The 16313-nt window shown below is 35.4% G+C and overlaps 1 protein-coding gene across 1 annotated transcript in view; it reads right to left on the bottom strand.

The window, feature by feature from the left end:
- Positions 1-12688, bottom strand: part of LOC144959237 (uncharacterized) — a 15127-nt gene extending 2439 nt beyond the window's left edge. Inside the window, exons 1-6 of the mRNA XM_078891778.1 lie at positions 12559-12688; positions 8370-8432; positions 5122-5212; positions 3460-3608; positions 805-948; positions 555-589 (exon numbers count right to left, since the gene is read on the bottom strand). Of these exons, the coding sequence (XP_078747904.1) occupies positions 555-589; positions 805-948; positions 3460-3608; positions 5122-5212; positions 8370-8432; positions 12559-12688 (612 nt within the window). The remainder of the gene's footprint in view (positions 1-554; positions 590-804; positions 949-3459; positions 3609-5121; positions 5213-8369; positions 8433-12558) is intronic.
- Positions 12689-16313: the final 3625 nt, after the last annotated feature.

Genomic DNA, 16313 nt, shown 5'->3' with positions numbered 1-16313 from the left:
TTATTTAATGTTGTCACCATTCAAGTGACTGAATAATTCAGCAGTTGCATTTACTCAATATTACTGGGTTGAAGACAAATAAATTTTTAGGGCACCTAAATCGACATAAATGTATTGAACATCTTGCTCTCACATGAAAGATAGAAGGTAAAAAGAGTAAAGGTAGACCAAGAAAAACATAATTTGAATAGTTTGAACAGCTGGGTGACAGAGAAAGAGAAGAGTAATATTAGTTTTCTGAGGTTATCTGATCAGAGAGATGAATGGTGTACCATGATCACCGATGTCTGGCACAGACTTGGTACTTGAAGAAGAAGAAGAAGAAGAAGAAGAAGAAGAAGAAGAAGAAGAAGAAGAAGAAGAAGAAGAAGAGGAAGACTGGGTTGAAAAATAGTGAGTCACTAATACTTATAGCAAGTTAATCATTACGTTTCCAACCTACAGCGATCCATGAACTACGTAGAGGAAAACGAAGATGTTTTAATTCACTCAACCCTATCACCGATTATATCCGTAGTTTACCCGATTACTTCTACCCCATGCCTATTTATTACATTTTTCTGATCATAGGCGTAGTCTAGTATCAAAGCTAATGTTTTTAGTTTTTGCATGTTAATGATAGTTGAATAAAACTGTCAATGTACAAGCTCAATTTTTAATACATTTTTTTTCCAATTTTGAAAAGTAGCAAAAGTCTCTAGGATTGAGTGATTTAAGACTATCGGGACAAATCTTCGTTTTTTTTTCTTAGTCGTTCGGCGATCGCTGTGTTCGTTAACTTGCTAATTATTGAAGCAAACGAACCCCAAACAGAAGAGATGAGAACACAGCAGCCGACGTTTGCACAAGCATCGTTATAATTTGGTTCAACTTGAGTCCCATCTTCCGAATGCATCCAGGCGTCTTCATCTATGACCTCGTGATTCGTCCATCTATAGGTCGTGAATTCTATGTGAAACGAAATTAAATAAATAAATCATTTTTTTTTAATTCCCTTTATTCATCCTCAAGGGGAAATTTGTCTTTAGGGTCTATTCCAAGAGAAGATTGGAATAACCCAGGCGTCAGCCGCAGAGCAGCGCCGCAAAGTGAGCTAGGTGACTTGCTCAAGGCCACACAAAGCAGAAGCGAGTGATTGAACTCGGTACCTTTCGGGTAGGAAGCAAAGACCGTGCCGCTGAGCCACGCTCAGGATAATGCTCAAGTTAAGAACCAGGTAAGGTAGTCCATTGCTCTTTTTAAGTAATTTTGGAATAAATAGATTTTAAAAATTGAACTTTTATGTCTCACAATATCCACTCACTGTCCTCAAGGTACAGGGGTGTCCATTAAGTCTTTCTCTGATTTCAAAGACTTATTATTCTAAGAATAATATTGACATCTACAACTGGTTTTCATAATCTTCTGTGGAAGAGCCATACATGTATGCCTATACATCACTAAAAATATCAAAATCAACATGAACTAAAAAAAGGCCTTAATTTTTCTATCGTTCTATTTTGGAATCACAACAGCGCGTCAAAATTGTCTTTGTGTAATGTAATTGCATGAAACAAATTCACCTTAACCCTCTCCTTGTCACCTGCAGCAGAATCGTCACATTTGTTCCTACACAATATACATATTCATATTTATTTTGCACATTAAAGACTTTTGAAGAAATTGTTTAATCAATAATAACATAAAGTTGTTTTGTAGAGAGCTTGTTTGAGTTTAAAACATTAATATTTCTGCTGGGTAAACCTGTCATTTTGGGAAATTACTGAAAAGGATCGGTAAGGAAAGAGTTAAGCATAACGTTTCATAGCCCAGGTTAGCAGACTGTTCCAGGGCATGAAAATGTTGGGGGGTTTTTTAACAAAAAATAAAGAAAGAAAAATTTATAAATTATAAATTTACTTACACAAAGTGAATGTCTGTGCACAAACGAATTATATGTCCATATTTCTTTATTATGCAAACGATTACTGTAAATAGATATTTAGATTTTGCGAGAATTATATGCTGCATCCCATCTTCATGAATATCGGGCGTAGATATTTTTTTAGGAAAAACAGTGTTCCTCCACCTTGTTGACATATTTCTTCTAAACGACACGTTTTTCAGACAGATGGATTGAGAAAGATGGTCTCGCCGATTGCCTGGCCGACTGGGTTATCGGACATTTATCCTCCATATGACTGTCTCTTATGGGGCTACGTATTGTTTATTCAGCTCCCACACTAATAGGATTCAACGGTCTGATGTCACGTCCGCCCAGCAACGAGCATTCTGGTTCTAAACAAAGAAAATCGGTACTTTTCATTCTTCATGCTGGCTAGAACTTTTTCACATGTCATTTGATCAGAATGTATAAAAGTCAAAACATGATTAGATTAATAATGTTTTTCTCCTTTAGATACACTTTTATGCTCGTCGTATTTCATAAGGGCGTCCGCCATTTTTCCTATAGTTTAGAACCAGTTACTAAGTAACTATGCGTCATTACGAGGGAAGTGACGTCATGACTATTGAACCCTATTGTTGGCAAGCAAATAAACTCGAGAAAAAAAAGCTGTTATTGGACCCATCGCGTGCGCCAAAAAAGCGACAAAAATCCGCGGAAAGAATAGAATATTTGTTGAACTTAGTTGTAGGTTGCGATGGCAATCATACTAATGCACATTGAGTAAAATATAATGGTAAACAAAATGTAAAGTATTTATGTATTAATAACATTCCGATCCGAAAGCGAGTGTCATACCACAAGACCACATAGCCGCACAATGTTGTCTAACATAAGATTATGAAGTGTTAAATTTCACTAAAATTAGATTCTTTAAAAATAACTATCATTTGAAACGTTTTTGAAGATATCTTGTATTCAAAGATGGCGAAATCAGAGTCGACTGATAGGTTGAATAAAATAATTTTTACTCTCTTGCGTTTTTGGAATTCAAACTTTGTTTCTAAAGCTCGTATACACTCACAAGCTCGTGCAGCGGTTGGGAATACACTCGCAAGCTCGTGCAGCGGTTGGGAATACAATCGCAAGATCGTGCAGCGGTTGGGAATACACTCGCAAGCTCGTGCAGCGGTTGGGAATACCAAATTCCCAAAATCAAGAGTGTAAGAATCGTATATTCTCTAATAATATAGTCAAAAGAAAAAAACTCAAATCAACTTTTACTTAATATTATAGATGTATATTTTGGTAGCGTTGCACAGGGAGCTGGTTTTTTATTCGTAACCTGAGGGTAACGAGATCGATTCTCCACAACATTGTGTGGCCTAAGTCTCCCTAGCACTTTACAGCGCTATATTGTGTGTGGCTGACGCCTAAGTTTTTTCCGATCTTTCTTTGGAGCACACCCAGAAAAATTGTCCCCTTTAGGGATGTATGAAGAAAAGAAATTATTTATTTGATTTTTATTTCAAGATTTTTTTCTTATCTTTCGAATGGTTCATCAAAGAATATACCTTCAGTCAGGTGTGTGGAGATCCAGAAAACGTCATCAGCCAAACTGGTATTGTTATCCGATATCCATTGTCTTATTACAAAGAATTCTTGGTTTGATTCAATAAAGAGTTCTTCCAAACTTTTGAAAAGGCAGGCAATATGAATGTCACTGAAAAGTATTTTGTTATTTTTGTCAATAAAAAAACAATAAAATTATTGATACATCGTGTTTGATCTTGGCATCTTCAATAGAGAAATAATAGTTTGCAAAATGAGACTGTCATTGAGTACGTCCTCAAGTTGTGTTTAACCGTAGCCATCGTTAACTTATACCCTGACACTAGAACCCACTGAGACTTATCAATTGGCATCATTTATAGGTTTGTGCAGCGATTAGTGAGTTGTCGTGAGTAGAGCTCAAGGAAACAAGTGATTCCATTGGTTGAATTATTGAACACAAATCATGGCTTGTTTTCTTTTATGGCCAAAGACTTGTTTGTAGATAGTATGCGATTGGCTCACACCATTGCCATCCAGAATTATAACGGACCAACACACAGAACCATGTGTAACCATGAACTTTCATAGTCGGGATAATACAGTTTAGTGAGAATTACTCATAAACATGAGATCGATCCCGAGTGAAGTCGAGATTTTTTCGGACCCTCCTGTCCACCCAGCAGTGAATGGGCAGCTGACTCTGTTACATTTGGTGGTATGTACTTTGCGATATACTTGCGTCCTATCCAAAGGATTGCAAACAATTGCCATTGTCCGTTTCACGCTATAAAAACCGGGATAAACTACGGTTTCATGGGCCGAATGGCTCTGAAGGACTACGTAATTATTTTTAAAATAATTAAATCTCATTGGCGATTTAAAAACAAACTTAGAGCCAAGTGACTGGGTGGGATTCCTGACCTCCCATAGTGGGCAGGTGGTACATACTGTGTCTTTTATCCCCTTATATCTGTTTTCCAACATGCTTTCTGTCTTTGTCTTGGAATGAGATTACTTGGTTTTGTCCTGGCCCTGGCCGGAGTCCTATCTGAGAGGGAAAAGTCAAATGCATAGTTATTGTTTTGGGAGATGAAATTGTAAATCATCTCTCTGTTACATGTTATTATATTTGTTATTTTTAATTTATAATGTAAGTATTTGAGTGTGTTCCTTTTTTGTTGGATTTTGTTTTTGTGTCCGGATGAGACTTATATGTGATCTCAAATTAAGTACATTGGTGGTATGCTCTTGGAATCTACATCTGACCCCTATTTGTTCCCAGTTCCCCTATGTCTTACTTTTTCTTGCGTGCTTTAATTGTAATTCTAGAACTTTTTACTATCCCATTTTCTTCCTTTGTACTGGCGCTGATATAACCTAAATGTGTTGCAAGCGCCGCATAACCCTTAATAACAACAAAAACAAGAGCCAAGCCAAGTGAGATCAATTTCATTCATTCTCTAACGATTTGATTAAAAGTGAAATGGCAGTAAGTTATTCATTACCGACGAATACATATATGCAAGCCCTACATCCGGCCCCAATTACGGGCCCAGTTTAACATTGTTGTAATGGACAATATTTTGGTAATTTTTAAAAACAATTTGAAAATTCCATTACAACAGTGAGCACTAAATGAATTGGGTTATCAGACCTGCTAATATGTAAACGTTGTTTATTACCCTTCATCTACTTTGTCATCTGACAGATAATAGGCCTTATTACCGATGGTAAAGTCCTCAACTGTCCCAATTTCAGCATCACCTATCGAAACTGGGGAGGGGAGAAGAGTAAAAAATCAAGAAGCCATATGTAGTTATGATATGTAATATGTAGAAGAGAGAGTAGTAGTAGAAGTAGTAGTAGTAGTAGTAGTAGTAGTAGTAGTAGTAGTAGTAGTAGTAGTAGTAGTAGTAGTAGTAGTAGTAGTAGTAGTTGTTGTTGTTGTTGTTGTTGTTAGTAGTAGTAGTTTTTTGTAGTAGTAGTAGTAGTAGTAGTAGTAGTAGTAGTAGTAGTAGTAGTAGTAGTAGGAGTAGTAGTAGTAGTAGTAGTAGTAATAGTAGTAGTAGTAGTAGTAGTTGTAATAGTAGTAGTTAGTAGTAGTAGTATAGTAGTAGTAGTAGTATTGTAGTAGTAGTAGTAGTAGTAGTAGTAGTAGTTGTTAGTAGTAAGAAGTAGTAGTAGTAGTAGTATTGTGTTGTTAGTAGTAAAGTAGTAGTAGAGTAGTAGTAGTAGTAGTAGTAGTAGTAGTAGTAGTAGTAGTAGTAAGTAGTAGTGTAGAGTAGTAGTAGTAGTAGTAGTAGTAGTTGTAGTAGTAGTAGTAGTAGTAGTAGTAGTATTGTTAGTAGTAGTATAGTAGTAGTAGTAGTAGTAGTAGTAGTAGTAGTAGTAGTTGTTGTTGTTGTTGTTGTTGTTGTTGTTGTCTTTTCCAAGGACTCAACTGTAGGATGTGCATCGTTAGAAGCTTCTGCCGAGCTGTCAAAATACACGTTTAAAACGTTTGGCCAGAAAACTCGTCCGTCAAATATCGATCCTTTAAAATGGTCCTTATCTTGGCAAAATCTCTTAAACCTGGGACTTCGTGAAGATGGCCAAGTAGAGAAGACATTGCACAAACACCCGGAAGATCTTGGTATGAGCTCAAGTTTAGGTAAGTCTTTATTTTATTGGGGGTTTTTTTGTTTTATTTTTGTTTTATTTATTTATTTATTTAATTATTTAGATATTTATTTATTTTGCTTGAACTTAACTTAACTTAACCTCTAAATCCCACCTGCGGCACTATGCTGCGACTAGCAGCCGGATTATTTCACTAATTCTTTGAAAAATTTGCCCGTGGGATAATTTAATTCATTTTAATGGGAGTTTTTATGCCACGTAAAATATTTGAATTTTATGCTCTTATTATATCTAGATGATTTATGATTTAAAAAAAACAAAAACATTTTTAAAAAATCAGTATTTCTTTTGTTTTGTTTTGTTTGTTTGTTTGTTTTTCAAATGGCCTCATTATTTCTTTTTGGATACAATGCAAATTTAGATAATCAGCTTCTCTGTTGTCAAAGAACAAATATTATATCAATTATGTGCTTCTTCTTCTTCTTCTTCTTCTTCTTCTTCTTCTTCTTCTTCTTCTTCTTCTTCTTCTTCTTCTTCTTCTTCTTCTTCTTCTTCTTCTTCTTCTTCTTCTTCTTCTTCTTCTTCTTCTTCTTCTCTTCTTCTTCTTCTTCTTCTTCTTCTTCTTCTTCTTCTTCTTTCTTCTTCTTCTTCTTCTCTTCTTCTTCTTCTTCTTCTTCTCTTCTCTTCTTTCTTCTTCTTCTTCTCTTCTTCTTGTTCTTCTTCTTCTTCTTGTTCTTCTTCTTCGTTCTTCTTCTTCTTCTTCTTCTCTTCTTCTTCTTCTTCTTCTCTTCTTCTTCTTCTTCTTCTTCTCTTCTTCTCTTCTTCTTCTTCTTGTTCTTCTTCTTCTTCTTCTTCTTCTTCTTCTTCTTTTTCTTCTTCTTCTTCTTCTTCTTCTTCTTCTTCTTCTTCTTCTCTTCTCTTCTTCTTCTTCTTCTTCTTCTTCTCTTCTTCTTCTTCTTCTTCTTCTTCTTCTCTTCTTCTTCTTCTTCTTCTCTTCTTCTTATTATTATTATTATTATTATTATTATTATTATTATTATTATTATTATTATTATTATTATTATTATTATTATTATTATATTCATTGATGTCAATGGGGCGTTATGGTCCGTCTCGTGCATTCGTGTTCCAATTCTTTGTGCTCGTGCGAATTATATCAGTTTTGTTGTCGCTAAGTTTTATTTTGTTTTGTTCTATCCAAGACTTCAGTTTGGCAAATCAACATGGAAACTTTCGAATAAAAGATGTATTTTGTCGGAAGTGACTGGCTTAATGATTTGGCTACTATCTGCATTAAAATGGTAATGTAGATCAAAAGTAGAAATAACTGACACGTTGGATTTCATATGCATATTAAAAAGAACTGGACCTATCACTGATCCTTGTCGCACAAAAATTTCAGAGGATTATCATGTAATTTGACATCCTCAACCACAACAATCTGTCATCAATTCATCCAGTACGATTTGAACCAGTTCAGCGTCAATCTTTTGATACCAAAAATACCTTCCAGCTGGTTCAACAGAATGTTGTTGTCAATCGTATCAAATGCAGCAGATAAGTCCAACATACATAAAATAAAAACTTCTTTTTTATCAGCATTTTAAAGCAGATCATTTACTACCCTTGGAGCTGTATTTTTATCGATAAGCTGACTGGACTGTGTCATATTATAGATGTTACATTTTAAGACGTAAAGTTGATTGTTGGAGATCTGTTTGGGGTTTTGTTCCCTCAAGATTTATGACAAATGAAAGTGAGATTTGATACCGGTCTGCAGTTTTTAAAAGTCCTTTTCATTATATGAGGTCTAATGATTGCATTTGGAGTACAGTATCAGGCTGCAATGATTCATTATTTATCTCAGTTAGTTATGGACCAAGTATGTCTAAATAGGATGCAAGCAGCAAGCAAGTGAACTGGAAGAAGGTCAGGTTCGCAGGATTTCTGGGGGGCTCTCATAAGTTTTCTTATGGAATCTCCCAAAACCAGCTGGACTTTCATCATATCATAATCTGCAGGAAAAGAGGGAGGGTAGTTTGTTGTTTGTTTTTTTGTTTTTTTTTTATCTTTGTTTGTTGTGGGTGTTTTTGTTTGTTTGTTGTTTTTTTTTTAAAGGGCGGAGGTGAATTTTTAGATATAAAACTCACTCTGTTCAGCTGAAAGGCGTTTATATTGACTTAAATTCATAAGTAGAACTAAAATTACAATTTAAACATTAGGTTCATCCAGAAAAAAACACTGTTTTAGCATTATTGGTCACGTAAAAAAACCCAGGAAATTTTACTTTTAGGAAATTAATAGTACTCACATAGTGAGAGAATGCGAGCAGAGAGTACAAGCCACGTGACGTAGGGCATATCTGGCTGATTATCTGGACAAAATGAAGACAGTTTTATGTAATTATTCACACATACACACTCTCTCTCTCTCTCTCTCTCTCTCTCTCTCTCTCTATATATATATATATATATATATTATATATATATATATATATATATATATATATATATACATAGGTACGTGGCTGAGTGGTTAAGGCATTGCACTGTGTCCCCGAAGGTCCCGAGTTCGAGCCCCGCTTCAGGCACTTTCGTTTTTTTCCTTGAGCAAGATTATTAACCCCCAATTTGCTCACTTTGATCAACATGGGTGATTCCGGTTGACATCAGTCACCTTGTTTGATGAATTATCTATATTCCGTCGTGGAATATCTAGGCAACGATATCTAATGATGTCGTGGCGGAAAGGCATAATTAGTTATTATATATAATATATATATATATATATATATATATATATATATATATATATATATATATATATATATATATATATATATATGGATAGTGCTCTATATTGAGAATTCCATGCCTTGAAGTAGGTATACGATGAATGCTTGTGATCAACGGTCTCTTTTGGTGAAACATCATTTATGCACTATCTTTACCTTTTGTTTTTATATATCTAGATAATATGCACTTGGCTAAGAAGCTCACAATTTTGCCATCCGCAAGTATAACACACAACTATGTGTAACCTTGGTCGTTTTTATAGTTTGGTTAATACTGTTTAGTGAGAATTACTCATAAACGCGGATGGCAAAAAACAGTAATAAAGACCTGAGTGACGTCAACTGCATACTGTCTATACGGTATTGTGTACCTATAATGTCCATGTATCAATTTGATTTTCTCTCTCTCCTGTTTTTTTTTTTGTGGTAATAATTATCCTATCTATATAAATATATCTATATTTGCAAAAACAACGGGGTATTTAAAGGTCTTTTGACCTGTGAAACCCTTTATGATTATAATCATATTATGGTATGATATAATTGCTCATGCCATTATTAATAATAATAAATCATGGTAGCTTACCGACTTGTGTATCCGTAATTTTCCTTAGACAAAATTTAAACAGGCTACCTGCCGCAGAACTGCAGGTTATATATACTCTCTCTCTCTCTCTCTCTCTCTCTCTCTCTCTCTCTCTCTCTCTCTCTCTCTCTCTCTCTCTTATCGAACATCAGATCACTCTGCATAGAGCTCGTCAACATCGAAGCGTCCTCTGCTCTCTCTCCTCTCTCTCAGCTTCTCTCTCTCTCTCTCTCTCTCTCTCTCTCTCTCTCTCTCTCTCTCTTCTCGTCTCTGCTACGTCAACTCGACCGTCTCTCTCTCTCTCTCTCTCTCTCTCTCTCTCTCTCTCTCTCTCTCTCTTTCTTATCGAACATCAGATCACTCTGCATAGAGCTGCAGTCAACATCGAAGGCCCGGAAATGGATACTATAACACGAAAGTACAACAAAGATAGGGGTTGCTCGTGATCGAAACGACTCGGACACAATGCGAATATGTGGCCCACCGCCTCAATTCTGTATTATTTTAGGGATTGGGGGGGGGGGTGTTATTTAGATGCAGGAAATATTGGGTTTATTACGTGATTGTGTTAGACGAGTAACACTTTTCGTCGATCAATAGAATGTGCAATAAATAGAGTAGTAATAGTGGCAGTAGAGGTACTGAGTAGTAGTTATAATAATAACAGTTGTAGTAGGAATACTACTACTACTAGTAGTAGTAGTAGTAGTAGTAGTAGTAGTAGTAGTAGTAGTAGTAGTAGTAGTAGTTGTGGTAGTAGTAGTAGTAGTAGTAGTAGTAGTAGTAGTAGTAGTAGTAGTAGTAGTAGTGGTAGTAGTAGTAGTTAGTAGTAGTAGTAGTAGTAGTAGTATAGTAGTAGTAGTAGTAGTAGTAGTAGTAGAAGAGGTAGTGCCGATCTGCAGAATGCGTAACACTCGATGGATCACAGGCCTTTTTGTAAATCTATAGAGTGCGCAACAATCATTCTGCAGATCGGTAATACTGCAACAACAAATACAACAACAACAACTACTACTACTACTACTACTACTACTACTACTACTACTACTACTACTACTACTACTACTACTACTACTACTGCTACTACTAGTACTACTACCACTACTACTACCACACTACTACTACTACACACTACTACTACTACTACTACTACTACTACTACTACTACTACTACTACTACTAATAATAATAATAATAATAATAATAATAATAATAATAATAATAATAATAATACTATTACAACTACTATTACTACTACCACAACTAATATTACTACTAGATTGTTGCGCATTCTGTGAATCTACGAATTAAGTAAATAAACAGAACGCTCCGAACAAATGCAATGCATCAATTTTGCTGTCTAATAGGGAACAAATGTGTGATGTCAAAAAACTAGTTCAAATATTATTTGAAGTGAAGTGTAAAACTACTACTCCGGGGAGGACTGGATACAGACCTTGTGTAATTGATTTTCTGGTTTTATATTGATGGCATCTTTTTTTCTCGTCTAAATGCACTCATGCTGGTCGTCTTAAAAATTAACCATCCTTGCTCTTTTACCTCCCGTAAAATGACCCTTAGAATCTGCCTATATATCCTGCTACTAAAACAGTTATGCCACCGTATAATCGCTTTATTAGTTGGGAATTTTCCACCTGTCCAACATGTACTCGATGTGGGATAGAACCCGAAACCGTAGAGCATCTAGTTGAACAGTGTATTGTGACGAAGCTTCCGGGCGGGTTTACGACGGTGCACGAGTGACAGAAGAATTTGCTGATTGGGTCGATCGTCATAACATTATAGTAGGAGCACCATTAGAAGCTGCTGTCACCGTATGATTCAATAAGTAAACTATTCATTATTAGTCCTCCGAAGGACTGGTTATATATACACTTCCGAGGAGTTTTGTACCGGAAGAGAAGATGGTGTGACGACACGACTTCTTTGTCATATTCAGTTTCTTGATTGGTGACAAATAATACATGATAAATACAAGGGCGAAAAAATATGGGGATGTCATCTAAACGTTGTGGTTTGTTGTACAGATCAGTCGTACTCGGGGAAAATTTAAAGGTTTCTTTAGTTCTAAAACGATACAATACGATACGAGACGATATTATGAGGATTCCATTAGCTTCATGATACTCACCTTGCAAGCAAAGAGATGAGCATCGATTGATTGAGTGGTTTGTTTGTTTTGTTTTTGTTTTTGTTTTTGTTTGTTTTGTTTTTTTTTATTGTTTTTTTTTAATTTTATTTTCATTTATTTATTTATTTATTTATTTATTTATTTATTTATTACTAGTAAAAAGCCCGCAATTTCGCGGGAAAAGAACTATTTTCATTCGATATTGTACTCACCATCATAATCACATAAACAAACAACCATTTGTGTTTCCAGTCAAAAAGCTACAATGTTTGTTGTATATGCCCAGATCAAAAAGAGAAATAGGTAAAAGTTGTAAGTCATATAAAGCACAACTTTCACCTCATTCTCAATTTTTCTGGAATAACATGAAACTAAACAATACGTAAAACCTGAATTTTAGAGGGGTGCTGAAGAAAATCAAAAAATTCTGCTCATAACTGTAGTAAATCTTCTGAAAACATAATTATGTGTGCATTTATCCAGTTAACTGCCGTTCTTTGGAAGAAGAAACTCGTATTCAAAATTCGAGCCAGGGAACTCGTTCTCAAAATATCGATCTATTTAAATGACCTTTATCTTGGTAAAAGAAATAAAAACCCTGAGACTTCACAAAGAAAATGCAATAACTACAGTGCAATAAGCCTAATTAACAGCAGAATAGCGATAAACAAATTACTTAACAGAATGAGAAACAAATCAGAAAAAGTACTGGTAGAAAGACAGAAGTATATTTATGGTCAGACATGTTTTACCGGTTAAAATTCCGCTGTCGTGATGTCATCCAGTTTTGGAATGAAGAGTTGAGAGATGGCGATTACCTACATAACTAAGGATCTGACGAAACTACTATGTCTACACACAGAACTATACATTCTACACCACAATAAACTTACACGAGCATTAACACTAACACTAAAGATAAATTAATGCCACTAATTAGTATCTAAGCTAACACAGTCCTCAATTACCTCGTCCAGACATTATGATATTCAGTTGGAAGTTTGGAATTTTTGCAATTCGATAATCTAGTGAAACTTGTGACAACAAACTCTGCATTGTGCAATCAAGAATAGCAAGTGACGATTTGCGGCTTGCCATGTGGTTTATATATCACGGTGAGTAATTTTCATTGGACAACCGAGAGGGGTTGTCCACACAAGATAGCCAAACAACAGGTTTGAAAATAAACAACTCGTGGTCGCCTCAAGCTAGTTTCCCATTGAGACTTAAGGTCGTTCTACAGTCACGAGACGAAATACATTGTCCTTCATTCCGATATTCGAAGGACGGGTTTTCTGACCAATTTTTTAAAAAATACATGTCTTTCTTGAGTACTACTGTAAACTGATCATAATCCCTTGTCATCCTCTGATTCTAACCCAACCCCTCCCTTCCATTCCCACATAATCACACATAAAGCTGAATTGCCGGAGAATGTCATATTTTAAAAAATATTTTCTATAACTATGATACCATTAAAACAGATAATATTGAGGAAAGGCTATATATATTTCTTTGATATACAACGTAATTTTACCTCAATCTGGCAACACTCACTTCGTTGCATTAAGATATCTAAAATACTTCGGTCGTGTTGCCAAGATCGGTGAAATCTAAAACCATCTTCACCTTACAGGTAAGACTCGATTGTTTTTACAAATCATAATTATCTAATTACAAGCATATCTACGTTGGAATTCTCAGAATCCTAACGATGTATCAGTCATTGCCGCCTTGATATTAGGAACCAAGTTTAGAAAGTTCGACATTCTAAAAATACCAAACTAAACCTCACGGTATATTTAAAACTCGAGCTATCTATGCTTGTTGTAATATTTAGTTTTAAACCTGCTTATCCATGCCTTTAGATTTTTTGTTACAAAATATCCACAAGAAGAGTTGATAAGTTCGACATCAGAATGTCTTGACGGTTATGCTGTAATTTTTTTATTGGCTTCCTGTTAAGAAAAGCTATATGATATATATAAATCAATACACACATACACGCACACACACACACAAACACACACACACACACACATATATATATATATATATATATATATATATATATATATATATATATATATATATGCTCTGTCATAAGTGATGATGCCATATTACTTATGGTTCGGTTTATTACGTGATACCCCTGAATGTTACATCTTGAGGGAGGGGCAATTTCATCGAGATGGGTTTCCTGGAGGAGGGCAATGTCAACATCATACTCTTTGAGTACATGCGATAGGTACTTACACTTAGCCATTGACACGCCTTCTATAGTTAGGGAAAGTATTTTAATGCTAGTGCCTGTTGTGAGATTGTTTTCAAGGTTGGAGTCTAGCCCATTTGTCATGTCAATCACGTTTGACATGCGTTCCTTTCTGTGTCAGCATGGTATCTTTTCCTATTTTTCATTTTCATTGAGTTGGAGGTGTGTGTCCAGGAGAAGGAAGAACCTTGTCTGGACGCCGGTTTGGATCATTCTTAGTATGACTACTCATCTTCAGCTGTTCCAGCAGAATTGGATCTAGGCTGGTATCACCTTCAGGGTCATGGTAGCACGCAAGCTCCTATATATCATTCAAGAAAATCAATAAAATCACTTACAGAAAACTGATAGGAAGTATGCTGTCCTCAAAGAGGCTTTAACGGAGGACATGTAATTATGGTGTCTAGTGTCTTCTGAAAGGGCATTCCACACTGGGAGCACGTCGTGAATATTTCGACTTAGGAATCATACGGTTCAAGTACAGGGAAGTAGTTGAGTGCAGAAATCGATTCGGATTGTAGATAGAAAGAAGAGACGACAATTAGTTGGGGGCAATGCCTTGGATGCACTTAAAACAATAACAATCAAGTTTTACGCAACCCGCTTTTCCACGGGAAGCCAATGCAATGACTGCAAGACTGGAGGAATGTGATCAGACTTTTTTGATAAGGTAACAATACAAGCAGCGTTATTTTGTAGTAGTTGCAGTCTTGGTATCGATCTTTTTGGCGACCCGTAGAGGAGGGAGTTGCAAAAGTCAATTTGAGAGTTAATCAGTGAGTAAAATAACATTTTGCATGCGTGCTCGTCGATAAGGTTCCGCGGGTGTCCAATGTTTCTGAGTGAATAGTGGATATTTTGACATAATTTCGAGATATGAGTTTGCACGTCCTATACTCATCTAAATAAAAGCCTAAATTTCTGACACTTTCAGATCTTGGAATTTAATTTATGTATATATATATATATATATATATATATAATATATATATATATATAATATATATATATATATATATATTATGGTGTGTATGTGTTCGTGTGTGAAGCTATATTGCATAAGTCTGTTCACCTCCATGGTCCATGTAGTGATTTATTTCAAATCCCTCCTAACATTCTCACGATTTCAAATAACTCATACATATTTTGCTCATAGCGTCCCCTACATACTTTTATAACTCAGCGTCATCTATATAATTTTACAACCTATCAAATTACAAGGACGCCGAAATCAACACTGAATTAATTAACGACCAGCTGAGAGACGAGTATGACGCCAGATGCGGCATAATTATTACATGCCTAGTTCTGAGTGATTAACTGAGAGAAAGGCCGAGTTTATGTGTATTTCTTTCTTATATCTAAAAATGCTCAGAGTTGAGTCCATCCCAGAAACCAATGATGTCATTGGATTCGTTGGTGCGGCGAAGTGGCCGAGTGGTTAAAGCATTGCATTGACCCGGAAGGTCCCGGGATCGAGCCCCGCTTCAGGCATTTTCTTTTTTTTCCTTGAGTAAGAATATCAACCCCCCAATTTGCTCACTTGGACAACATCAGTGATTCCTGTTGACATCAGACATCTTGATTGATGAATTATCTATTTTTCTTCGTGGAATGCCTAGACGACGATGTCTTATGATGTCGTGGCGGAAAGGCATCATTAAAAAAAAAAGAAAAAAATATATATATAGAGATATTAGATTATATATATATATATATATATATATATATATATATATATATATATATATATATATATATACATTATAATATATATATAATATATATATATATATATATTATATTATATCCCTGTATGAGGGCGCTCCGGTCCGGAGGATGGTCCAAAGAAGATTAGTCCTTCAGAAATCTGACGGCCTGTTCATATTTTATCAAACCAGATTTCTATCCCTTTCTGGTTTGGCCATAGGAAGAGCTGGCAAACCTCCCACTTGGTCATCAAACGGCACTGAACAACCTGAAACAGAGAGACGGCTAGTTCGGCTAAGGACCTCAGCTGCTACAATGTTAAGAATCACAATTTTTTAAAAAGATAATGTGGTTCTGTTTGTTTTATCCTATGTTAGTGCCCAATAATGAATCATACACATTAAAAATACAAAAATTGTAAAATGTAAATACGTACCATTCCATAATGTTTCAAACAATAAATCTGACTTACTTTTAATGTCAATTATAAGTAGGACTGGAATTTTTTTACTCTTTGCTTACTGTATTGTGAAGGTTATATCTTTAAACAGCAGTAAGAGCCAATAATCATTGCATGCTGTTAAAGAATTACATGTGATGTGTAACGGGGAAATCATAGGTATCGCAGATATTAGCTCCTACACTCACAAAATTGCCCTAGTAATTAGAATTAAATTACTAGGGCAATTCAGTGGCTGCATGAGCTGACAACCTCTGTAAAACGTTCGTGTGGTGTGGAGA

The sequence above is a fragment of the Berghia stephanieae genome, chromosome 13, assembly GCF_034508935.2.
Source record: "Berghia stephanieae isolate SIO BIC M18660-M18661 chromosome 13, UCSD_Bste_1.3, whole genome shotgun sequence".
Taxonomy (NCBI): Eukaryota; Metazoa; Mollusca; class Gastropoda; order Nudibranchia; family Aeolidiidae; genus Berghia; species Berghia stephanieae.
This window is presented reverse-complemented; position numbering and strand designations above follow the sequence as displayed.